The following is a 23,965-nucleotide window of genomic DNA, read 5'->3' on the forward strand; positions in this document are numbered from 1 at the left end:
TTTTTAACACTTAACAAAATATAAAGTATTCTACAATTGTTCAACCTTACCCTTCAATCTCTACCAAGCCTCCAAAACTTTGGCCTCAAGGTTAGTCCATTACCAAAAGAGGCCACTGAGGCTATAGAATCCAGTTATCATATAATGTTTTACAAGCACAATTTATATAATGAAATCAGCCAACGACGAATTACTCAATTTTTCTAAATTGTGAAGGCCCCCAGTTTTTGTATAATAAAGAGTCAAATGTGCCAGGACAATGCAGAATATAATATATATATATATATATATATAGTGTCTGCAGAAAATCAAGCAAGAGCTCCTGACTAAAGGGGAAAAAGAAAGCATGATATACAAGCTACTGCTGTTTAGCTTCCTCTTTCTTTTGGCCCAAGTACCTGCATAAAGAGAAGCATTAGCAATTTGACTCTGTTATTCCAAAATGTTTCCAAATCATTGAAAGGACAATTTGGATCACAATCAGATTTCTACTGGATGAAGAGATGAAGCAGTTTCTGGGCAGATATTTCTTGGCTTGGCGCTGTTACATGAACATGAATATTATCCCTGAAGGATGTGCCAGTTCCTTACCCGTGAGCCTTCACAACACGAGAAAGCTGATAGAGCTGCACTGTCTCATTGCAGACATGACCTGCCAGAATCATATAATTGCGAGGTCGCACCATCCAGGAGAACCTCATGAACAGAGCTGCATATACACACATTGCTGTGACAACATTTTTAAGGACAAAATTAGGAGACAGCCTTATATAACAATCACTAGTGGTACATGAACTTCAAGATTTGAACATTTTTAACCTGCAGTCATGTTGCCGGATACCATCGCCGGGGGTTTCTGTGTGTCTATCAATCCCTGTACAAGCAACCAGTTACAATTTTTTTGACTAAACAAAAGGTAGTTATGCAGTATTCAGTAACATAATATCTACTCAAGAATTATGTATAGATGGAAAACTACTGCAGGCAAAAGCAACAACTGCTGAACATGAAATGTAATAAGTTTAAAAATCAGGAAAAGTAGTAGGAGGCATACAGCAGCAACAAATCCAAAATTAGCAATAGGCCCCCAAAATTGAGTTGTTTTGGGACCCATTGGGCTGTTCCAGAAAGCTCTGAAGTTTGACATTTTTCACTGATTGTTTCTAAGGAACCTGTATACAAGCCAAATTATAGATGATTTAAAAAATGGAAAAGCTTTAAGGAAAATCCTTGAATTCTTGCAGTTATGTCGGCGAAATCAATCCAAGCAAATGTTTTTCTTCCTTTTTCCTTTCCAAATGGTGAAGAGGAAGGGATAAACAAGACAAAAAAGAAGAAACCGAGAAGGGAGATTCACCTTGAACGCTTTGAAAGAGAGAATCAAATACTGACGAGGAGGGTAGCTGAATTGAATTTCAACAAAGAGAGAGAGAGAGAGAGAGAATCTCGATCCAGAGAGAAAGGGGTCAACTCCACCTCAACCCAAATCCTATCCTCCTTCCCCTGCCCTTATTTTTCTGTTTCTTTTAATTTAAGATAGTTTTGACGTCCTAAGGTCCTACAAAGACAAAGCCGAAGACTCCTCTGCACCAAAGATCTTTGGAGTACCCCAAATAGCTGGATCATAAGACTTTTATCTCACATCCCACTTCCTTTCTTCCTAGACCACTCTTCCTCCCACAAACCTCGTTGTTCCCTCGATTACCTTTTAATTTGTGTTCAGAGAAAGGTTTGGCAGGCAGGGTGAGCTTCTGCTTATCCAAAGCAATAATGAAGGCCATTCCCACTGGGAGCCCCTCCGCTGCTCGCAAACACGGGTCAATTCACAAAAAAATTCACTTCCAATTTGAATTCACAAATATCCTCACAGTTTTTGTATTGGGAAATTACTTCCATTTCCCAACACTTGGGCCCATATTTGGTCTTTATTTACTGCAATTCCCTTATTTTTTATATTTTTTTATTTTTTTTAATTTTTCTAATTTTTCACCTATCTGTCTATATATATATATATATATAAATTGACTAGTTTAAAATATGGTTTGAACCAGACCATTTACAAGTTTTGTCTTATCCAATCATCAAGGATATTGACATAACTAATGTGTCCATAAAGATAATATTTTTTTTTTTATTTCATCTCATTCAATCATCAATGATGTTGTTTGTTTACTATTATTATTATTTTTTTCTCATCTATCATCACAAATTTAACAATTTATTTTTTTCTTGGTATTAGATTGGTATCGATCTTAGCCGATACTAATTCAGATAAGTAATCTCAGTGTTACATTCCCTATTAGGGTTGCGGCACATGGTTTTAAGGATTAAAAAACGTGTGGTACCTGATTGGAACATATGATATCGAATTGATAAAAATATTGGATCAACAATGCAAATACCTAATTGGATATAGATATGGATATAGATATATATATATATATATATATGATACCGATATAGATATAGATTGGATACAAAATTACTCTTTTTTGAATTTGCAATATCCTTGATGATTGAATGAGACAAAACTTATTAAAGGTTTGGTTCAAACCATGTTTTGAACTAATCGATTTACAAAAAAGTGTTACAGGTTACAAGTGAAAAGGAAGGGTAATCTGGATATTTAAAAAGAGTAGGAGAATATTAAAAAAAAAAGTTAGAGGTAAGGGAGTTTTAGTAAATATAGGTCAAGTGTAACTATGTAAGGGAGTGATAGTAAATTCCCCTTTTGTATTTTCAAACCTACCCTTTAAGATTCTATTTCTTTGGCTGCTTCGACCGGCATAAGATGGGGACATGGGAGACTTCTGTTTCAGACATTTGGGTAGAGAAAAGAGCCAAGCCATGATGCCTCTTATTCGAAGTTTGATCCGTTGCTTATACGATCACGATCACCTGATTGTGTGAATCCAACACCAGTCCTTTTGGCTCTACTTCACTTGGACAGAATGATTTTCATTACCTTGACTTTGAGGGGGAGAGGAAATTTATTCTTAAATATGTTTCGTTTTAAAAAAATTTCCTACGAATGATATTTACTTGAAAATTGTAAAATATTTCTTATTTTTCAATGTTACTTTGTTGTATTTTACGAGAAAACAAACAGCGGATTATTTTCCTTTACCACCTTTTACAAGGAAACAAACGGAGCTGTTGAAATTCGAATCCAGTTCTATGATATGGCACCTTCAAAAGATTAGATCCCTCACTAACTTCCTTAATTGGACTTGGTTAAATCAAGGAAGGAAAGCACACACAAATGATTAGATTCCTCATCTCCTCCTAATAAACCTTAAAAAGGCTCAATAAAGGCACAAAGTTTGGCCTAAAGGTTAATCCATTACCAGAAGAGGCCACTGAGGCTATAGAGTGAGTTATCTTAATTCTTCTTCTATGATGGTTTCTTTGGTTATAATTCACAATTCATTCCAAACAAAATGTGAATGTTTTACAAGCACAATATATAATGAAAAAAATGTGCCAACGACGAATGACTCAATTCCGCTAAAATGTGTCTACCCTTTAAAAAAATATATATACAGAAACTTATAATAGTGTCTACAGGAGATCAAGCAAGAGCCTCTAACTAAAGGGGTAGAAGAAAGCATGATCCACTGGCTACTGTTCTTTAGCTTCCTCTTTCTTTTGGTCCAAGTACCTTCCATAAAGAGAAGCATTAGCAATTTGACTCTGTTATTCCAAATTGTTAATTTTCACATTATTGAAAGGACAGTTAGGATCACAACCAGAATACTAATGGATGAACAGATGAAGCAGTTTTTGGGCAGAAATGAATAGGAAACCATCTTTCTTGGCTTTGCAGAGTTACATGGACATGAATATTACCCCTGGGCCTTCACAAAACGAGAAAGCTGATAGAGCTGCACTGTCTCATTGGAGGCATGACATAGTAGAAGCAGATAATTGCGGGGCCGCACCACCCAGGCGAACCTCATGAACAATGCTGAATATACACACATTACTGTGACAACAAGTTAAAGGACAAAATTAGGAGACAAGTCAAATATAACAATCACCAGTGGTACATGATTTGAACATTTTTAACCTGTAGTCATGTTGCCAGATATCATCTCTGGAGGGTTCTGTGTGTCTATCAATGCCTGTGCAAGCAACCAGTTAGAAGGATAACTACTGCATCCAAAAGCAATAACTGATGAACATGAATATGTAATAAGTTTACAATCAGGAAAAGTAGTAGGAGACATACAGCACCAACAACTGCAAAATTAGCAATAGGCCCCCAAAAGTGAGTTGTTTTGGGACCCAATGGGTTGTTCCAGAAAGCTCGAGAGGGTGACATTTTTCACTGATTGTTTCTTAGGAACCTGTACACAAGCCAAATTATAAGTGATTTAAAAAACTGGAAAAGCTTAAGGAGGATTGAAATGAAAACATAGAAATGTAAATCAGTTAAATTTTCTTATCATGGTAAGAAAACTGGAACAATTGAGCAATGCATGATAAATGTAAACCAAAATAGCAATCCAACACATCTCATCTCACAGTGTATAACTGTTTCTTTAAATTCTCCTTTTTCCATGTATTGAGTAATTCTTGAGTTGAGCTGTTTTCTTTTAGTGATCTAGGGGACATTTTCTTTCTTCTTTCTCTTCAGCTTACACCAAAACATGCTCTTAGCTAAGCAGAGAATGACTTCTTGTTCATGGTTGAGCTGGAAAGGGATTGACTACCCAGATTTGGCATCCACTGATTCTTCACAGGATGATCTTTATGTTCTTAAGGTGACATTAAAGCTGTATTGGCTACATAATGGTGAAGCCATTGACAAAGGTGGCTCTAAGATTTATGGAAAGTTATCCTGACTTTTTTTTCTTCTTCAATTATGGCAGTTATGTCTACACACTAGAAGATTAAGGGTGTCAATTCGGTAATGACAATGTATATCATTTATATTGATATCAAAATTGTATGGAAAGAGATTTTTTTTTTTTTGGCAAAGGTATCGAAAGAGATTCGAATATTTGATACGATATTGATATGACAAAATGATATTTTTTTTCCCTATAATATATATATATACATAAAAGGCAAAAAAACAATGGTAAAAATATTGTATCAAAATTATACTAAATAAAAATTGTATTGAATTGATACAATATTGGTATAATTGAAATGTAGGCAATTTTCTTGAAATGGCATATTTTTGGTAATTAACCATGAGGTGAGGTGTTCGATGAAATACTTGAGCATTCTAGCATTCTGAAATAAAGAATGCATTCTCATTTAAGAATGCATTCTGAATGGTAATGCATACAAAACATAGCCGAAATCGATCCAAGCAAATGTTTTTTCCTTTCTCCTTACCAAATCGTAAAGAGGAATTGAAGGAAAATCCAAGACAAAAGAAGAAAAAAAGAAAAAAAGAAGAAAGACACCACCGAGAATGGAGATTCTCACCTTGGACGCTTTGAAAGAGAGAATCAAAGACTGACAAGGAGGGTCGCTGAATTGGATTTCAAAAGAGAGCGAGAGAGAGAGAGAGAGAGAGAGGAAAGACTCAGGAAGTGCCGGGAAAATCAACTTCACGTCAACCCAAATAACCAATCCTCCTTCCCCAGCCCCTATTTTTCTGTTACTTTTGATTTAGACAGTTTTGGCGTCCTAAGGTCCTACAAAGCCGAAGACTCTTCTAAATTAGCATCCAATTCCTGTCTCATAGGATCAAGTGATTGTGCAAATAGCTGATCATTTCTCCTTTACTTGGACAGGGTAAATGATCTTTTCTTTTTCTCATTTTTTTCCTTTTCCACTTTTTTTCCAAGGAGACAAACGGAGCTGTTGAAATTTGAATCCAGTTCTACAGTCAGGCTCCTTCATATCCGACAGATTTCAACCCTGAAAAATGTTTAGATCCCCACAAACTTCTAGAAAACCTTGGACCGGGAAGACAGCACAGAAACTACTCTCTGGATTTGTTGTAATTTTCTTGCCTGTATGTCTATAGGGGATTGAGTTCCTCTGTGGTGCAACATAGTATCCGGCGCATATCCAATAGCCATAAACATCTTGGCACGGAGCCCAAGGTTTCTAGGCGTTGGATGTATACTGGACACTGTATTGCACCATAGAGGAGCCAAGTTCGTCTATAGGTACTTGTATATAGCGATATGTGTCTTTTCATACATATGATGTATTGATAGGTAAGTATATGTATAGTGTATGTCTCAGAGCCAAAAACATTTGACTACAAATTAAGGGAAATGAGGGCCCACGCATACACCCATACCCAACCCTGGCCACGAACCGGTCCAACTCGCGCGTGATTGAAAAACCACCCTGACAACCCCCACGCATGAGAGAGTGGAGAGGCTTCTCTCTAAGGAACCATATATATGTATATATATATATATATACCGAAAGAAATTTTTACAATTTTTCAAGTGGGACTAGACTTTAGCTCACATGCTTCGCTTGTAACAAAGAACTTAAACAAAAGAAAAGAGTTGTTTTGAAACTTAAAACTCCAACAAATATATATTTAATGAAATGGGCCAACGATGAATAACTCAATTTCTCCAAAATGTGTCTGCCCTTTGAAAAAAATAATATACAGAAAATAATAATAGTGTCTGCATGAGATCAAGCAAGAACCCCTAACTAAAGGGGTAGAAGAAAACATGATCCACATGCTACTGTTCTTTAGCTTCCTCTTTCTTTTGGTCCAAGTACCTGCCATAAAGAGAAGCATTAGCAATTTAACTCTATTATTCCAAATTGTTTCCACATTATTGAAAGGACAACTAGGATCACAATCAGAATACTAATGGATGAACAGATGAAGCAGTTTTGGGGCAGAAATGAATAGGAAACCATCTTTCTCGGTTTTGCACTGTTATATGGACATGAATATTTTATTCTGAAGGATGTGCCAGTTCCTTACCCCTGGGCCTTCACAAAACGAGAAAGCTGATAGAGCTGCACTGTCTCATTGGAGGCATGGCATACTAGAAGCAGATAATTGCGGGGCTGCACCATCCAGGCGAACCTCATGAACAATGCTGAATATATACACATTACTGTGACAACAATTTACGGACAAAATTAGGAAACAGTCTAATATATATCATCAGTGGCACATGAAGAACTTCAACATTTGAACCTTTTTTTTTTTAATACCTCCAGTCATGTTGCCAGATATCATCTCCGGGGGTTTCTGTGTATCTGCCAATCCCTGTAGAAGCAACCAGTCACAATTTTATGACTAAAGCAAAAGTAGTTATGCAGCAACACTTATATCTACTCGAGAATTATGTATTGATGGAAAACTACTGCATACAAAAGCAACAATTGATAAACATAAAATGTAATACTTTAACAATCAGGAAAAAGTAGGAGGCATACAGCAGCAACAAATCCCCAATTAGCAATAGGTCCCCAAAAGTGAGTTGTTTTTGGACCTACTGGGCTGCTCCAGAAAGCTCGAAAGGCTGCCATTTTCGACTGATTGTTTCTTAAGAACCTGTACACAAGCCAGATTATAAATGATTCCACAAAATGGAATAGCTTGAGCACGATTGAAATGAAAGCAGAGAAATGTTATTCAGCTAAAGTTTTCTTATTATATTAACAAAACTGATCCTTTGCCCCTATAAGTGTTTCTTAATCTATCATTAATAAGAGGCTGCAGTGGAAATACTTATGACCATTATCAAGAATCTGATCAAGAGTACATTAGTTCTAGCTGCTGAAGGCAATTGGATTAAAGAACCTAACAAGAAATTATAAACAGTAGGGAGACTCAGAACTCAGCTCAATAAGAAACAGGAAAATGGTCACACAATTAGAGCAATTGAAGCATATTGTACAAATAGATGAATTTTTCTGAGAACTTGAAAGAAATATTCACTGACAGAATGATGAATGATTCGGAAATTCAACACGTCAATTAGAAATATAAGCAGCCCAATCAGTAAGCATTAGAAATAGCAGCAATAGATACTCCCACTGAAAACTAATCTCCTTGATTGAAGACCCTGTTAGATCAAACACCAAGAAACACGAATAAAGAGAGACAATAGATCCGTACGACACAGAGATTTAACGAGGTTCACACACCAGGGTGGTGTGCTACGTCCTCGGGCGAAGAAGAAGATGATTCACTATGCAAAAGAAGGATTACACCCTAGCAGCGGCGAGGAAGAACTCGCCCTGAAACCCTAGCTTCGTGAAAACCCTAGAATACAATGACTCTCAACAAGCAACAGTACATTATATATATATACTCCAAATAGCGGTTCGACCCACCGGGTCGCGGTCGATCCGGTCGAACCATACCGCGGGGGCGTAGCAAGCCCTCTGCTTCCATCACAGATCTCAAAAAATTTCCCATTCGGGTCGCCACCAAAATATGTCGGATCGGGTCAATCTTCAAAACGGGTCAAGAATTCGAGACAAACTTAACAAATCTCCACCTTGGGTTGAATTCTCCTCCAACAGATAAACAAATAGCCAATATCTTCATCTTCTCCAATAGCCCTCCAAAGGGCTGAACTCAAACATGACAAACTCCAAGTAAGTTCAAGCAATGCTCGAACTTACCAACACATAAAGGCTTAGTCAACATATCAGCTGGATTGTCTTCAGTACCAATCTTCAACACTTGAATATTACCTTGAGAAATTATCTCTTTTATGAAATGATACCGAACATCAATGTGCTTTGTCCTCTCATGATACATTGGATCTTTAGTCAAGTGAATAGCACTCTGGCTATCACAATGGACAACAGTCACCCCATGATCCATGCTGAGTTCTCCCAACAAACCTCTAAGCCAAATAGCTTCTTTAATTGCCTCAGTCACTGCCATATATTCTTCTTCAGTGGTAGATAATGCGACTGTAGCTTGTAAAGTAGCTTTCCAACTAACCGTACTTCCTCCAAGAGTAAATACATAGCCTGTGAGTGACCTTCTCTTGTCAAGATCACCTGCATAATCTGAATCAACATAACCAGATAAACTATCACCATTTCTCCCAAACTCCAAACAAACACCAGAGGTCCCTTTCAAGTACCTAAGTATCCACTTCACTGCTTCCCAATGAGCTTTACCTGGACATGACAAATATCTGCTCACCACACTGATAGCTTGTGAAATGTCAGGACGAGTGCAAACCATAGCATACATAACGGAGCCAACTGTACTAGAGTATGGAACACGTGACATGTACTCCACCTCTTCATCTGTCTTAGGTGATAGAGCAGTTGAAAGTCTAAAATGAGATGCAAGAGGAGTAGTTACAGGTTTGGCATCTTTCATGCCAAAACGATTCAATACCTTCTCAGTGTACTTTTGTTGAGATAGCCACAGCTTCCCTACTTTTCTATCCCTCTTGATCTCCATACCAAGGATCTTCCTTGCTGCCCCCAAATCTTTCATCTCAAATTCAGAACTTAATTGTTCCTTCAACCTATTGACCTCATTTCTATCTTTTGCTGCAATCAACATATCATCAACATAAAGCAACAAGTATATGAATGACCCATCAGAGAGCTTTCTGAAATAAACACAACAGTCATATTGACACCTGGAGTATCCAAAACTAGCCATAACTGAATCAAACCTTTTATACCACTGTCTAGGAGACTGTTTCAAACCATATAGGGACTTCTTCAACAAGCATACATGGTCCTCCTTACCTTCAATAACAAACCCTTCAGGTTGATGCATATAAATCTGTTCTTCTAGTTCACCATGCAAGAATGCTGTTTTCACATCAAGTTGCTCCAATTCCAAATCATGCATAGCAACTAAAGCAAGTAGGACACGAATAGAACTATGCTTAACAACAGGTGAGAAAACATCATTAAAATCAATTCCTTGTACCTGACTGTAGCCCTTTGCAACCAAACGTGCCTTGTACCTAGCATCTTCAACACCTGAGGCAGATTCCTTCTTCTTGAAGACCCATTTGCAACCAACAATTTTCTTCCCTGTTCTCGGCTTCACAAGCTCCCAAGTCTGATTTTTATGAAGAGATTCGATCTCCTCATTCATGGCAATCAACCATTTTGTAGAATCAATTGAAGCAACGGCTTCAGAATATGTTGCAGGCTCACTATTTTCAATTGTATCTGCAACAGACAATGCATAAGCAACAAATTCAGCATGCCCATACTTTTGTGATTGTCTAATATTCCTCCTTGGTCTATCCTTGGCAATGCTGTACCGCTCTTCTTCTTGATTCTCTTGAGCATCATCTCCTTCAGTAAAAGTAGGCAACTGGACTAAAGTAGATTGTGCTTTGTTTGAAGATGAACCACCAATTTCAAACTCCACCTTCTCTCTAGATTTTTCTTGACCTTCATCACAATGAATAGGGACTTCTTTCCTAGGATGCAACATAGCAGATTCATCAAAAGTAACATTTCTGCTAATAAGAAATTTTGGAGACTTTGGATCAGAACACCACAACCTGTATCCTTTCACTCCAGATCCATACCCAAGAAAAATGCATTTCTTAGCCCTAGGTTCCAACTTCCCTTCATTTACATGTGCATAAGCAGGACATCCAAATACTTTTAAATTTGAGTAGTCTGCAGGTTTACCTGACCAAACTTCTTCTGGAGTCTTGCACTCAATAGCTGTGCAAGGAGATCGATTCACCAACAAGGTTGCTGTGTTAACTGCTTCTGCCCAGAACTCCTTGCCCAATCCTGCATTTGATAACATACACCTTGCCTTTTCTAACAAGGTTCTATTCATACGCTCTGCCACTCCATTCTGCTGGGGTGTTTTAACAACTGTATGGTGTCTTGCAATACCTTCATTTTTGCAGAACTCATTAAAGTCACCTTCACAAAACTCTAGGCCATTATCGGTTCTCAACCTTTTAATTTGTTTCCCGATCTGCTTCTCAAGCAAATTCTTCCACTGTTTGAAAGTGACAAATACTTCATTTTTGTGCTTCAAGAAATAGACCCAAACCTTTCTAGAGAAATCGTCAATGAAAGTAAGCAAGTATCTTGCACCAGCCCCCTTTGAAGCAACCCTAGAGGGCCCCCATAGGTCTGAATGAATGTAGTCCAAAGTTCCCTTGGTCCTGTGAATAGCAGTACTGAAACTAACTCTTTTCTGCTTCCCAAACACACAATGCTCACAGAACTCCATTGCTCCTGTACTCTGACCACACAACAAGCCCCTTTTACTTAATGATGTCATCGCTCTTTCACTCATATGGCCTAACCTCATGTGCCATAAATTTGTGACATCTGATTCAGACATAGATGATGAAGCTATTGCAACAGACCCAGTGACTGTAGTACCCTGCAACACATACAAACTACCAACCTTGATTCCTTTCATCAATAAGAGAACTCCCTTGCTGACCTTCATGACTCCACCTTCAGCTGTATACTTGCACCCATTTGAATCAAGAGTGCCTAAACTGATGAGATTCTTCTTCAAATCAGGGACATGCCTGATATTGGACAAGGTTCTGACAATGCCATCATACATCTTGATATTGATCGTTCCCATTCCAATAGTCTTACAAGAAGCATTATTTCCCATCAACACAACTCCACCTCGAACTGATTCGTATGTGGAGAACCATTCACTATTGGGACACATATGGTAGGAACAACCAGAGTCAAGAATCCATTCATCCTGTGATCTAACTTTATCATCAGTCACCAAAAGCATATCAGACTCACTCTCATCTTCAGCAATATTGGCTTCTGCAGAATCATCTATTTTCTGTTGATTTTGAGCACCACCACCTGCCTTCTGCTTATTTAAAAGCTTATAGCATTCAGATTTAATATGCCCCTTTTTCTTACAGTAATTGCAGGTTAAATTCTTGTGCTTAGATTTTGATCTAGCCTTCTTTTTGTCACCATATGAACCCCTTTCATTCGTTCTCCCTCTAGCTACCAAACCAACACCATCAGATTTATTGGTAGTTGTCAACTCATCATCAATCTTCTGCTTGCTTTGCAGATTCGTTTTGACATCCTCAATAGAGATTGTCTCTCTACCATAAATCATGGTATCCCTAAAGTGCTTATAAGATGGAGGCAGGGAACATAACAATAATAGGGCCAAATCTTCATCGTCTATTTTAACATCTATCCTTTTCAAATCAGTAACAATAGAATTGAACTCAGATATATGGGATTTAATAGAAGTACCTTCGCCCATATGAAGGGTATACAGTTGTTGCTTCAATCTCAACCTATTGATGAGGGATTTGGTGAGGTAGAGGTTCTCTAACTTCACCCATAACTCTGCAGCCGTTTTCTCTGAGAGAACTTCCTGTAGAACATCATTCGAAAGACACAACTGAATAGCTGAAAGGGCTTTATCATCCAAATCGCTCCAATCATCATCGGACATAGTTGCAGGTTTCTTCGCCTTCCCAAATAGGGTTTTCTTCAAACCCTGCTGCGTGAGAACAACCATCATTCGAACCTGCCATAAACTAAAACTGATGTTGCCGTCAAACCTATCAATATCGTATTTCGTTGAAGCCATGGATCGAAGTAACCAAGAGCTCTGATACCAGTTTGTTAGATCAAACACTAAGAAACACGAATAAAGAGAGACAATAGATCCGTACGACACAGAGATTTAACGAGGTTCACACACCAGGGTGGTGTGCTACGTCCTCGGGCGAAGAAGAAGATGATTCACTATGCAGAAGAAGGATTACACCCTAATAGCGGCGAGGAAGAACTCGCCCTGAAACCCTAGCTTTTCGTGAAAACCCTAGAATACAATGACTCTCAACAAGCAACAGTACATTATATATATACGCCAAATAGCGGTTCGACCCATCGGGTCGCGGTCGATCCGGTCGAACCATACCCCCCGCACCCCCATACGGCCCAAGCCCTCTGCTTCCATCACAGATCTCAGAAAAATTCCCATTCGGGTCGCCACCAAAATATGTCGGATCGGGTCAATCTTCAAAACGGGTCAAGAATTCGAGACAAACTTAACAATAAATAAAAAAAGAGAAATAGAAGATTGTATTACACAGACAATTATAATATGGTTGATGAAGTGGAGGGTGCATTGGTGATTGACGATGTCTATAGTATCATGTGATTGATGTATTTCTTTAAAATACCAAGAATTTCTTTTTTTGTCTAGGTAAACTTTTAAGATTGTCAGACAACCAACAAACCTAGTATTGTTAGAATAAGATTGGAAAAATAGAAAAGATAAAATAAGGAATTAACAAAATAGATCTACTTTGGGAAAGTAGTAGCTTCCTTTTTCTTCTTCTTCTTCTCCCCCCCCCCCCCCCTTTTTTTTTTGGATGGGGAGAAAGTGTTGAGGTACCCAATTGTTTGTGAATGATTCTGGTTTCCATGAACATGATAGAATTCATTATGTACAATGGCTGCTTGGTTGATAACCTCTGCTGGACTCCAATTCTTGTGATTGAAAATCAAGTCGTTCCTCGCCTTCCAAAGGTATATGCATGGATTATTATACTGTTAGCAGTAGCCTTTCCCATTTCAAATAAAGAACCCCAACTCTGAATCCATGGAAGAATAGATGGGTTATCATACTCATGCATCATCAAATTGAGTAAACATGCAAACCACACCGCTCTAGAGAAGGGACAGCCCGACAAAAACAGAAAAGGTCAAAGGGGAGTTGCCGGATTTGAAATCCTTCACCTATTGCGAGGCCTTGAGCACATGCCTTCCATAAGAAGGGATTGAGTTCCAATCCTTCTGGTGGGAGGAAGATGGATGAGAACTCTCTATCTCAGCTGCTTCATTAGAGAGAGTATGATAGGTTGTAGCTTGAAACCTTTAAGAGATGGAAGCCATGCATTATCCCATATTTTGATACAATCTAGAAGTAGCTTCCATAAATGATAGTTACGAGAATATTTTAAGGTGGCTATGTTAGATTTCCATTTTAGGAGGACTAGCATAATCCCATATTTGATTTCCTAAAACTAATTTGGCAGTGTTTGATGGAGTGGGTCAGCAAAGTCTAGTAGTGGAAAGTGATCATGCATTAGTTTATTGGACTTTACTTGATATACTTTAATGGTACGAAAATATTGTAATGTGTGGACCTAAATATTTTATTCCTTTAATGAGAAAAGAGCTTTGATTCCTTTTTATAAGGTTGGTCCCTACTCTCATTCTATAAATAAATAGTTGATAGCATGTGCAAGGGACTACTGTATACTTCCAATGTTGCCACTCATGCTGCCTCCCCTGTATAATAATATTCCTTCAGAGACATCTCAGCACTATCCCTCTCTTTTCTTCTCCCTTGTCTTTGCTTTTTTTTTTTTTTCTCTTCTTTTGTACCTTTTTTCAGTTCTGTATGTCTGAATGGGGTAAGGGACTCACTGATACTTAAGGAGGAAAAATAAAGAATGTAATAACTTTGAATTGTTGACTATTCTTTGTTTTGGAGAAAACTAAGGAAAACAAACCCACTTTTTTTTTGCAAAAAATCCAAATTTTATTAAAAAAGAAGAACACAAGGACCACAATCAACAAAAAAGAATTGTAGAGCTAAACCTCCCCGCCCTTCGGCATTGCCATCAGCAGAGGCACTCAACAACCACTATAGAAACGATAACGAGGCCTACCTAAAGCATCTTTCACCACCTCTTCCTTAATGTGAGTTGGAAGATTTGGAGAAGTTTCAAAAGGACCTGATTTGGCTGCTACTTTAGCAAGATAATCAGCAATGACCTTTGCCTCTCTAAAGCAGTGAGTTAGCTTCCAAGGAATAGCCTGAAGATAATGAGAAATACTAGGCGACTCTTGCAGAACAAACCAGGAATGTTTTTTCCCTGCATTGCCGCCACAACTGCCTCTGAGTCTATCTCTATCCATAGAGCCTCAATCATTCTGGTTTTTTCCCTCCATATTCCTTCTACAAGACTTTTGAATTCAGCCATATAGTTTGATTGTGTTCCTAAGAAAACAGTAAAAGAATCAAGAATTACACCTTTATGATCTCTATGAACACTAGTAGCACCAGCTCTGCCCGGATTTCCCAAAGAGCATCCATCAACATTAGTTTATACCAGCCTACCATGGGAGCACACCAATCCACTTCAAGAATAGTGTTCTGACTTTTTGGAAGGCTCTGTAATCCCAAATTCCTGCAACAAATCAGATCACTGGAGTTTCTAATAACTCCTTTCATATCATTATTACATTCCTGCACTTCTGTACGAACCATCTCAAAATTTTGACTTGAATGTTGCATAAAAACAACTACGACAGGAGAGTATTTGGTCCAGGTTCTAACGAAGGTTTAACTTGGAACTACCCTTGATAATGTAGCATTGAATGTAATGCAAGAAGCGGATTAAAATAGTCATCAGTTGCCCTTGCTTCTAACAAATTTTATTAGACTTTCAATGGTCATTAGTTCTCTCTCTCTCTCTCTCTCTCTCTCTCTCTCTCTCTCTCCTAACATATGACCACACATGTATGAAAAAAGTGAAAAAACGATAAATGTGTAATTTTTGTCACAACAAACACACACTAAAAGAAATGTTTTGTAACACGGGCAAATGCACGTGTGTTTTTACTAGTGTGTGTATATATATATATATGTATGTATGTATGTATGTATGCATGTATAATGTCATGAATTTCAAGATGTATATGCATATCCAACTACTATTGATTGATTCCATTTATTAATCCATAATCATTAAACAACATATTCAATGGACCTTTGGGGATTGGCATTATTCACTAGGGACAAAGTTTTTTATTTGACAGCTGCCCTGTGCCACAAATAAGAGGGCACAATGACCACCATGCCCCTCTTGGGGGCATTCTTGTGTTCGGGCACAAGGGCACTAACTCTTGGACAGAAAACACTTACCCTATTCACTAACACAATTTAGATCTAATGATAGAGACTATTCTAGCATAGATCACATGCATGATTTATTATTCCAATGTACACATTGGATATATATCCTTGCCAAGGGTACGAAGACAAAGCGCATCAAGAAATTAAATCACTCTAGGTAGGCCTCAATAATTGATGGCAGAGCTGGAATCTGAATGATCTTATAGCGAGGAAATCCTGCTTCCTCCAACAACTTCATCCATTCTATCTTGGTCCTTTCTTTACCACCAGTGTGAGAAATCATAAGCAAATCAAACGCCAATCCAATTTCAGCAAATAAGCCTTCATCTTTTGGCTCCAACACCACTTCAAGAATTATAATCTTTCCACTTTTTTCTGGCAATGCGTTCCGGCAATTCTTTAAAATATTGATGCAGTTTTCGTCACTCCAATCATGCAGTACCCACTATACATGTAAACAAAGAAATATAAGAGACATGGCATTAGTGTTAGGAATCATCTTATATTTTCTACCTTTGGAATCTTGGATGACTTTGTATACCAGTTGGATTTATCCGTTTAATTGCTTAAGTTTTTGAATTAGATACTTCAATGAGATCAGGTTCTCGTACGCCTTGATCAGAACACATGAACTCCACTAAGTCCATAGACCTTTGCATCGTAGAGAGAAGCTCAGTGGAGTCCACGTGTCTAGGTCAAGGTGTACGAGAACCCTAATTGAGAAAGAGAAACCCTAAGATCACCTAAAAGAGGAACTACACATGTTGTGTGTTGTCATTGTCAAAAAGGGAACATGACGGATTTGATTCGAGCTGCTTCGATTCACATACTGCACTTCTAATGTACATGTGAGGATTCAACACTTATTCCATTTTCCATTATTACAAGGGTGTATAAGAGATACAAAAAAATAAATAAATAAATAAAGGACAATTATTGAATCCTCACAATTTATGTACATCTAGGTGAAGGTTCGTGCAGCGGATTCAAATTCATCTGATTCATGTTAAAGATAGAAGAGAATAGAGAGTTAGGTAGTTAGTTACCTTGAGGAAGAGAGCATCAGCTTTAGGAATGGAGGCAAACATATCCCCCGCGACGTGAGAGACACCTGGGTACTGGGGTGCAGTGTCAATGACATGTGGTAAGTCAAAGTTGATTCCCTTTATATGCGGATGAGTCTTCACGATCTCCGCCACCGCCATCCCAATCCCTCCTCCCACATCCACCACCACCGACCCTGATCCCATACCTGCAAACCCTTCTCCGTATGCCGACAACACAGCCTTGAGAACAATCTTTGAAGTGCAGGCCAAGCCCTCGTTGAAGAGATTGTTCAACTCTGGGTTGGCTGCAGCGAAGTCCCAGAGGTCGCAACCGTGAGCTTTGGGGAAAGCCACGCCGCCTTCTTGGACACATTTATTAAGGTAATGCCAAGGAGCCATTATCAATGGATGGTTCTCCATTAGCACCAATGCTGCTAGGCTTAACTCGGAGGAGTCCCTTAGGAGCCATTTGGAGGAGTTGGTAAGCCCATAGACAGCTTCTTTGCTGCTGCAGCCGTCGTCGGCTATGGGTTGTGATGAGGTGAAGATGCGTTTGTGCACCAGTAGCCTCATGACTCGTGCTAGGTAGTCGACGTCCGGAGAAGGAGAGTCGAGGCTGGCGGCAATCTCCAACAAGGTAATGGGATGGCCGTGGGAGTTGATGATATCGGCTATGCGTAGCTCAACAGCACATTTCAGGGCCATGGATTCTGCAAAGCTAAGCATTATCTTCCAAATGTTTGCTTGTCCTTGAAGTGTTCTTTCTTCCTCCACCACTTGCTCTTCTTGCTTCAGCATCTTTCCCTCTCTTGATTGCCTAAGACTGCCTGACTCTGAGTGACTACAAATTGATCTTTGAGGGGAGAAGAGGAGTCAAGAATTGAAAGAAGAAAAGCAGAGAAGAGAGAGAAGCTCATGAAAGAGTAATGGGAATGCATGCAATATATAGTGCATATATTTGTCTCTATTAGTACTTTTAAATTGAAGTTGTAACCTGACCCAGTTCCAACTACCCATGGTGTCCATGAAGGCACGTTGTTTTTCCAATTTTTTTTTAAATACACTATCCCATTGAGCCCCGCAGGCCGAGATTGGAACCACTACTGCTGGTACAATCACCTAATTGTAAAGTTAACACTTATCATAATTTCAGTCATTGTAAGGGTGAGAAAGGGTATATATGGAAGTAAAAAATGACAGGTATTGGATGTTAATTCGAACAATTAGGTGATCATACGAGCAACTAATTCTTTCTCCCGTTAGCTAATGGCTAGCCTACAGAGCGCTAGTAGGGCCAATTGCCACCTACTCCTACATATTCTCATAGTGACTCATCCACACACATGCATACGACCAGGGTTGATCGCACACTCTCCTCCCTTTTTTTTTTTTTTTTCTTCTTTTGCTAATGACGAGTACACATGCCTTCAGCCTGACTAGTCTCGTGGGCTCATACTGAACCGACAACAGTAGGGACCGATCATACTGGGGTTGAATGAGAACCATTCAACTTTCACTGAAAACATTGAAGAGTACTAAACACCTCTGTGTTAATGGCCCCAATGAGGTAAGAGGAATCGAACTCAGAACCACATGCTTCCTAAGGCGAAGGTCCCTTGCCAACTCGGCTACCCCCTTGGGGTTTCACACTCTCCTCCTCTGGGCGTTGGCTCTTCAAACCTAAGCAGCCACTTCATATATATATATATATATATATATATTTTTTGGTACAATGCCACAATTTTTTATTTTTTATTTTTCAAAAGGTTATGTGTTGGGTGTTGGGTGCCTAGATCCTCCCAACCATTGGATGCTACGCTAGGCATCCCAACAGCTAGAGAGAAATCAAGTCCCCATAAATATCATTAGTGTTCAATCTCACATTCACTCACACAAGAGGTAGACACAAGCACACACACATAGACACTTAGAAATACATGGTTTGGTCTTCCCAGAGAAGGAAGCCTAATCCATGGGGAAATTCCTCTACTCAACTTACATGTTTGAGGAGGACTCTTTATCCTTAAATAGAGCTTTGTACAATGGTTGAGATAAGGATAATTCGGGAGGACAGCAATGTGTATAGTTTATATCTCTCCAAATACGGCTATCACAAGTAAGCACCTGATTCCCTGCTATATTGGGGGAATTCCCTTCAATATTGGGAAGATTGGGTGCATCGGCTTGATCTCTTTCTCCATGAATCATGCCAACATGATTCCCTACTATATTGAGAGAATTCCCTTCAATATTGGGAAGATTTGGTGCAACGGCTTGATCTCCTTCTCCATGAATCACGCCAACAATTAGCATGAAAATGATCTTCTCCATGAAGCCCAAGGACCAAGGAGTCATCCCATGTCTAAGTGACATGGAGAAACATGCCCTGATCTTCTCAACCGTGGTTTAACTCCCAGATCCCTTGGTCCCCATGGAGACGATTCGGGTCTAGCATTCATACAAAAAATGTGACATAAAACTGTAATAAATTATATAAGGTACAAACTGTCAAACTTACCTAGGACATCATGAGGAATCCGATGGCCTAGATCGGATGGAATTTCCCTTGGCTTTCATTTAAAAAACAAAATCCTTTTTTTAATTGTTTAACTTGCTTACCAATGAGAGCGGATCAGGTTCACGTACGAGAATGTATTTGTACGTTCTTAGTTCGTGGATTTAAAATTTATTTTCTTTCTCTTCATTTAATAGATTCTATATCTACACATCAGGAATGTAATGCACAAAAATGTTCTCATATGTGAACCTGACCCGTTTTCCTTACCAATCCACAATCCACCAATAGATCGATCCAATATCGATTTTGAAGTCGATTGGATTTGATACGCATTGTTTGTATCGATGAAATTTTTAAATAGCTGCACCTTTAAGAGGTTAGAAACATAGACACGTGACGAAACTGCGGAAAGGAAAAAGTATAAAAAACTTATCAGTTCAAGAAGGTTAGAAATATAGAACCAGGACGAAACTGCGGAAAGGAAAGCCCAAACAACCTACCAAACTTTGGCAATTGGCATCATGGGTTTTAAAATTGGTTTGGGATTGTCTGGATCAAGGTTTAAGAACACGTTTTGTTTATGAGTGTTTGGGAGTTTTAAAGTTTTCAAAATTTCTCTGAAATAATTTATTTTTTTGATATCTTTCGATTGATTATTTTAAGGAATTAATGATCAAAATTAGTGAAACGAAATGATCAAGATGATCAAAATTTCGATGAAATTTTTTTTTTTCTTTCTAAATCATAATGACCAAAATTCTGAGAGATGATTGAAATATGACCGAAATTTTGTGTTTCTATATTTCGTATGCAATTTCTCTTAGGTAAGAAAATATATACCAAAATATCCGAGATTTCAATGAGATTTCACTGAGTTTTTGAACTATGGTCTAGATTGAATTTGAATTGGTTAAGATCGATCGTCAAAACCAATCCATTTCGTATCGATTCACTAATTAGGTATAAAGGTAAAATAGTCCAAAACAGCGATAAACAAATTTTTTTTTTTTTTTAAAGAGATAAATCCATCCGATTGGGTTCAATCCCAACCATTACCAATCCAATTCGTATTGATATCAGTTGAGATAGATCCCGAGTTTTAAAACCTTGATTCACACTGATGTATCTTTATATTTATGTGGCATTTTCTTTTTCTCTTTTTGTGAAGGGGAAAGATTCCCATCAGTATGACATAGGATATATCTAGACTTTGATGGGCACAAAAGATCATGCTGCCTCTAGCAAATAACTTTTGCCAAACTTATTTGTCTCAAACTTGCTCATGTTATTGATTAGAGGTGCACATTCTTTTTGTTGAATTTAGAAGTGCACATGATTTTCAAAGGCAGCAACAGATCGATGGGGAATAAGAAAGGATTAAGGCAGCCTAAAAATGAACCAATCTTGGGTTTACATAGTGAGTTCATTGGTAGGGCCTAACCCTAAATATTTAGGGTGATAGGCTAGGCCTTGAAATGTAGGATAGGATACATTTAGGATGAAATTAACCCACTGTGGTCTATTCAAAGAATCTTTTCTAATCTTTGCTTTAATTAGTAAAATGAATATTTTTTTCTATTAATGCAATAATTTTAGATTTTAGGAAAAAGAAGCCTAAAAGGAAACGCCCCTACACCAAGACACAGTGAATGGTTAAATGACTGCCTCACCCCTCATGAAAGGTGAAAATCCCGATCCTGTTAATGCTTATACTAGTGCTCCCATTGGTCTATGTGCTATGTAGGGACCACGCTACCTTACAGGAAACCCTTATGATAGTTTTTTTATTTTTATTTTTAATCTGAAGCTATGTATAAATAGGGTTCTTTTTTTTGGGTGATTGCAAGGATTAAAGTATCGGTATCGATCGCCGTATCGGTCGGCCAAAATTAAGATACGTATCGGAGGGTATCGTATCGTATCGGAGATACACTAAGATACGCTAAAGATACANAAGAAACCTAAAAGGAAACACCCCTACACCAAGACACAGTGAATGGTTAAATGACTGCCTCACCCCTCATGAAATGTGAAAATCCCGACCCTGTTAATGCTTATACTAGTGCTCCCATTCGTCTATGTGCTATGTAGGGAGCACGCTACCTTACAGGAAACCCTTATGATAGTTTTTTTTTTTTTTTTTTTTTTTTTTTTTTGTCTGAAGCTATTTATAAATAGGGGGTTTTTTTTTTGGGGGTGATTGTTTTCCTTTTTAAAGAGGATGTTGAGTGAGTCATGAGAGTTTCATATATATGTGGAGGCATTTTATCTCATTTCTATTAATATTATTATATGGAGGATTAAATGATGATGAAGGTGATGATGATATATGCAGCTTTCCATTTGCAATGAACTTTCTTTATTTCCTTCCTTTTCCCTCTCTAAAACTCATTTCATGTTTATCTGAGGAAGGCAAAAGAGAAAACCTTTTTTCTTTTCTGGAATCTAGAGGGGAAGAGCAAAACCTAGTGAGGAAAGGGAGCCTTAATTTAGAAAAAAAAAATGTTCCAAACAAAAAACCCTAGTGAGAGTATAATAAGCATTGTCAGTTGATTTGCTGATACTGTGATTTTGTTTTTGACCAAATAAAAATAGTGGCCCACTTCTTGGATAGCGTTTATTTTATTTTTGATTAATCCCAAATGGTGGCCCACTTAGGGTATCTTTTTATCCATAACTGCAAATCGATCTCACATTTTTCATTCTATTTTGCCTTTTTTTTCATTTTTTTTTTATCCATAATAATTTAAGCTTTTGCATTAGTTACTTCCGCATGGTATAAGGAATCATACCTATTATATTAATTAAACATACGTCTATAATCACCCAAAATGAAGGGATACACATAATGTCACCGAAAAGATCGAAGGGGAACATGTGAAAGGATTTTTGGGAATAATCTCATATTGGCCAACAATAAAACTTAATTTGGATAACTTCATATATGAATTGCGATTCCATATAATAACTTAAGCTTTTGAATTAGATATTTCAATTTTTATTAAGAAAATTTATTAAGTGATGATCTTCTTGGTACCTACAACAATTTGGCACATTGATATATAATTTTACTAGTTTAATTTTGAATCAAACAGATTTTTTCATATGACAAAATAAACATTGAAAAACGAGATAAGAATCAAAACCAGAATAGTCACTGAGAATGCAGAGGAAAAAAGTGTATCAAATGATATTATATTTTGATTTGGATTTTTTTTTGGGAGAGGGGGTGGTAAATGTTGATAAGTATATCCACATTTCCTAATAAATTATTAGATATTGTTTAGCAGATTCTCCCCTTGGGACTTAATATACATGTCCCCCTTTGATGGGACATTGCACCAAAAAGAAAAATGTATAAAAAGGACAAGCATTGGCTCCAAACTCATTATGTAAAGGGGTAGGCCCAATGCACCGTAGAGAAATAAACTACTCTCTCTCTCGCTCTCTATTTTTTTTTTTTTTTTCAATTTGGTCACGATTAAGAATTGATGATTTTACCAAATTAATAAAAAAAAAAAAATTGCTGGTTTAATCTTGCATTGGCTTTACTCTGAGATTTTGATACCATATACTTTGTTGAGCTTCTATTTCATAGCTTTACCTTTTTTTTTTTTTTTTAATGAAAAATAACTTAATATTTTGAACTATATAATTCAACCTTTCTTCAGTATATTATTCATTTCAATACTCACTTGTTTAATTTTATGCCAAAAAGATTTGTTCATGTGATAGAAACATGATAATATCCAAAAAAAATTAATCACTAAGATTATAAAATTATAAATAGAAAAGTTTATATATATATATATATATATTATGAATAATTTAGAAAAGATATTAGAATACATACTTAAAAGTCAAACTAAGGGAGGAGAGGCCCTAACTCAAGCCAAGTATTGCCTACCTTCTGGCTCATCGTCACGCAACCAAGCAATTGAATTCTAGGACAAATCATTCGGGAAGATCATTGGTTCAACCCTCTTACTATTATGACATAGATTAATAACTAATAATAAGTATGACCACTTGCTTGCCCTTGCGGGTTCCTCATATTGCCCTAGAGGTTCTTGCACACAAAAAAAATATGTGCATAAAATGACAAAGGTGGATAGCTCCAAACCCATAATGTAAGGGATAGGCCTGGTCTCTCTCTCTCTCTCTCATATTTTTTAAAAGTTTTTATCTTTAAAATTAAATGAAGTGGAATTTACCATCACTCCCTTATGTTAGGCCTATGTTTACTAAAACTCTCACACCTTCTACTTTTTTTTTCTGATACTCCCTTGCTTTTTGACTTTTACATCTTTTTTCTCATGCTCTTTTTAATTACCCAGGTTACCCCTCTTTTTCACTTGTAATCTATTACATTTTTTCAAATTGATTGGTTCAAAAAATGCTTTTAACCAAACTACTAACAAGTTTTATCCCATCCAATCATCAAGGATATTGCAAATTCAAAAAAGAATAACTTTGTATTCAATTTATATATAATATCGGCATCATATGTTCCAATTAGGTATTTATATTGCTAATCCA

The 23,965-nt window shown here is 37.5% G+C and overlaps 4 protein-coding genes across 6 annotated transcripts; all 4 read right to left on the reverse strand.

Moving 5' to 3' along the window:
- LOC122094205 (mitochondrial pyruvate carrier 1-like) lies at nucleotides 1-1,837 on the reverse strand. Of its 2 annotated transcripts, XM_042664933.1 has the most exons (5): nucleotides 1,358-1,834; nucleotides 1,055-1,172; nucleotides 820-874; nucleotides 592-727; nucleotides 1-398 (listed from the first exon to the last, which is right to left on the reverse strand). In XM_042664933.1, the coding sequence occupies exons 2-5, from the start codon at nucleotides 1,145-1,147 to the stop codon at nucleotides 359-361; spliced, it is 324 nt and encodes a 107-aa protein (XP_042520867.1). In that variant the 5' UTR covers nucleotides 1,148-1,172; nucleotides 1,358-1,834; the 3' UTR covers nucleotides 1-358. The 2 variants fall into 2 exon arrangements, with proteins under 2 accessions (XP_042520867.1, XP_042520868.1); XM_042664934.1 differs by lacking the exon at nucleotides 1-398 and having other exon boundaries at nucleotides 588-727; nucleotides 1,358-1,837.
- Nucleotides 1,838-3,621: 1,784 nt separating this feature from the next.
- On the reverse strand, nucleotides 3,622-4,324 carry LOC122093214 (mitochondrial pyruvate carrier 1-like). Its single transcript, XM_042663497.1, has 4 exons — nucleotides 4,232-4,324; nucleotides 4,070-4,124; nucleotides 3,850-3,985; nucleotides 3,622-3,661 (listed from the first exon to the last, which is right to left on the reverse strand). Exons 1-4 carry the CDS (start codon nucleotides 4,322-4,324, stop codon nucleotides 3,622-3,624), a joined length of 324 nt encoding a protein of 107 aa, XP_042519431.1.
- A 2,110-nt stretch (nucleotides 4,325-6,434) lies between these two features.
- On the reverse strand, nucleotides 6,435-7,918 carry LOC122094422 (mitochondrial pyruvate carrier 1-like). 2 transcript variants are annotated; one of them, XM_042665223.1, is made up of 4 exons: nucleotides 7,387-7,904; nucleotides 7,162-7,216; nucleotides 6,926-7,061; nucleotides 6,435-6,714 (listed from the first exon to the last, which is right to left on the reverse strand). In XM_042665223.1, exons 1-4 carry the CDS (start codon nucleotides 7,477-7,479, stop codon nucleotides 6,675-6,677), a joined length of 324 nt encoding a protein of 107 aa, XP_042521157.1. In that variant the 5' UTR covers nucleotides 7,480-7,904; the 3' UTR covers nucleotides 6,435-6,674. The 2 variants fall into 2 exon arrangements, with proteins under 2 accessions (XP_042521157.1, XP_042521158.1); XM_042665224.1 differs by lacking the exon at nucleotides 6,435-6,714 and having other exon boundaries at nucleotides 6,922-7,061; nucleotides 7,387-7,918.
- A 7,805-nt stretch (nucleotides 7,919-15,723) lies between these two features.
- Nucleotides 15,724-17,826, reverse strand: LOC122092615 ((R,S)-reticuline 7-O-methyltransferase-like). The gene is made up of 2 exons (XM_042662836.1): nucleotides 16,909-17,826; nucleotides 15,724-16,307 (listed from the first exon to the last, which is right to left on the reverse strand). The coding sequence occupies exons 1-2, from the start codon at nucleotides 17,704-17,706 to the stop codon at nucleotides 16,011-16,013; spliced, it is 1,095 nt and encodes a 364-aa protein (XP_042518770.1). The 5' UTR covers nucleotides 17,707-17,826; the 3' UTR covers nucleotides 15,724-16,010.
- Between the last annotated feature and the right edge of the window lie 6,139 nt (nucleotides 17,827-23,965).

Source organism: Macadamia integrifolia, chromosome 11 (assembly GCF_013358625.1).
Source record: "Macadamia integrifolia cultivar HAES 741 chromosome 11, SCU_Mint_v3, whole genome shotgun sequence".
NCBI classification, from domain to species: domain Eukaryota; kingdom Viridiplantae; phylum Streptophyta; class Magnoliopsida; order Proteales; family Proteaceae; genus Macadamia; species Macadamia integrifolia.

What these genes read in the sequence shown, in the direction of transcription:
- LOC122094205 (XM_042664933.1), bottom strand. Translation starts at nt 1,147, where the DNA reads ATGTCAAACTTCAGAGCTTTCTGGAACAGCCCAATGGGTCCCAAAACA. An exon ending in ATCCGGCAACATGACTGCAG is followed by an intron (nt 728 to 819) that starts GTTAAAAATGTT and finishes ATGTTGTCACAG; the next exon opens with CAATGTGTGTATATGCAGCT. An exon ending in CGTGTTGTGAAGGCTCACGG is followed by an intron (nt 399 to 591) that starts GTAAGGAACTGG and finishes CTCTTTATGCAG; the next exon opens with GTACTTGGGCCAAAAGAAAG.
- LOC122093214 (XM_042663497.1), bottom strand. Translation starts at nt 4,324, where the DNA reads ATGTCACCCTCTCGAGCTTTCTGGAACAACCCATTGGGTCCCAAAACA. An exon ending in ATTTTGCAGTTGTTGGTGCT is followed by an intron (nt 4,125 to 4,231) that starts GTATGTCTCCTA and finishes TTGCTTGCACAG; the next exon opens with GCATTGATAGACACACAGAA. An exon ending in ATCTGGCAACATGACTACAG is followed by an intron (nt 3,986 to 4,069) that starts GTTAAAAATGTT and finishes TTGTTGTCACAG; the next exon opens with TAATGTGTGTATATTCAGCA.
- LOC122094422 (XM_042665223.1), bottom strand. Translation starts at nt 7,479, where the DNA reads ATGGCAGCCTTTCGAGCTTTCTGGAGCAGCCCAGTAGGTCCAAAAACA. An exon ending in ATTGGGGATTTGTTGCTGCT is followed by an intron (nt 7,217 to 7,386) that starts GTATGCCTCCTA and finishes TTGCTTCTACAG; the next exon opens with GGATTGGCAGATACACAGAA. An exon ending in CGTTTTGTGAAGGCCCAGGG is followed by an intron (nt 6,715 to 6,925) that starts GTAAGGAACTGG and finishes TCTTTATGGCAG; the next exon opens with GTACTTGGACCAAAAGAAAG.
- LOC122092615 (XM_042662836.1), bottom strand. Translation starts at nt 17,706, where the DNA reads ATGCTGAAGCAAGAAGAGCAAGTGGTGGAGGAAGAAAGAACACTTCAA. An exon ending in CTGATGCTCTCTTCCTCAAG is followed by an intron (nt 16,308 to 16,908) that starts GTAACTAACTAC and finishes TTACATGTATAG; the next exon opens with TGGGTACTGCATGATTGGAG.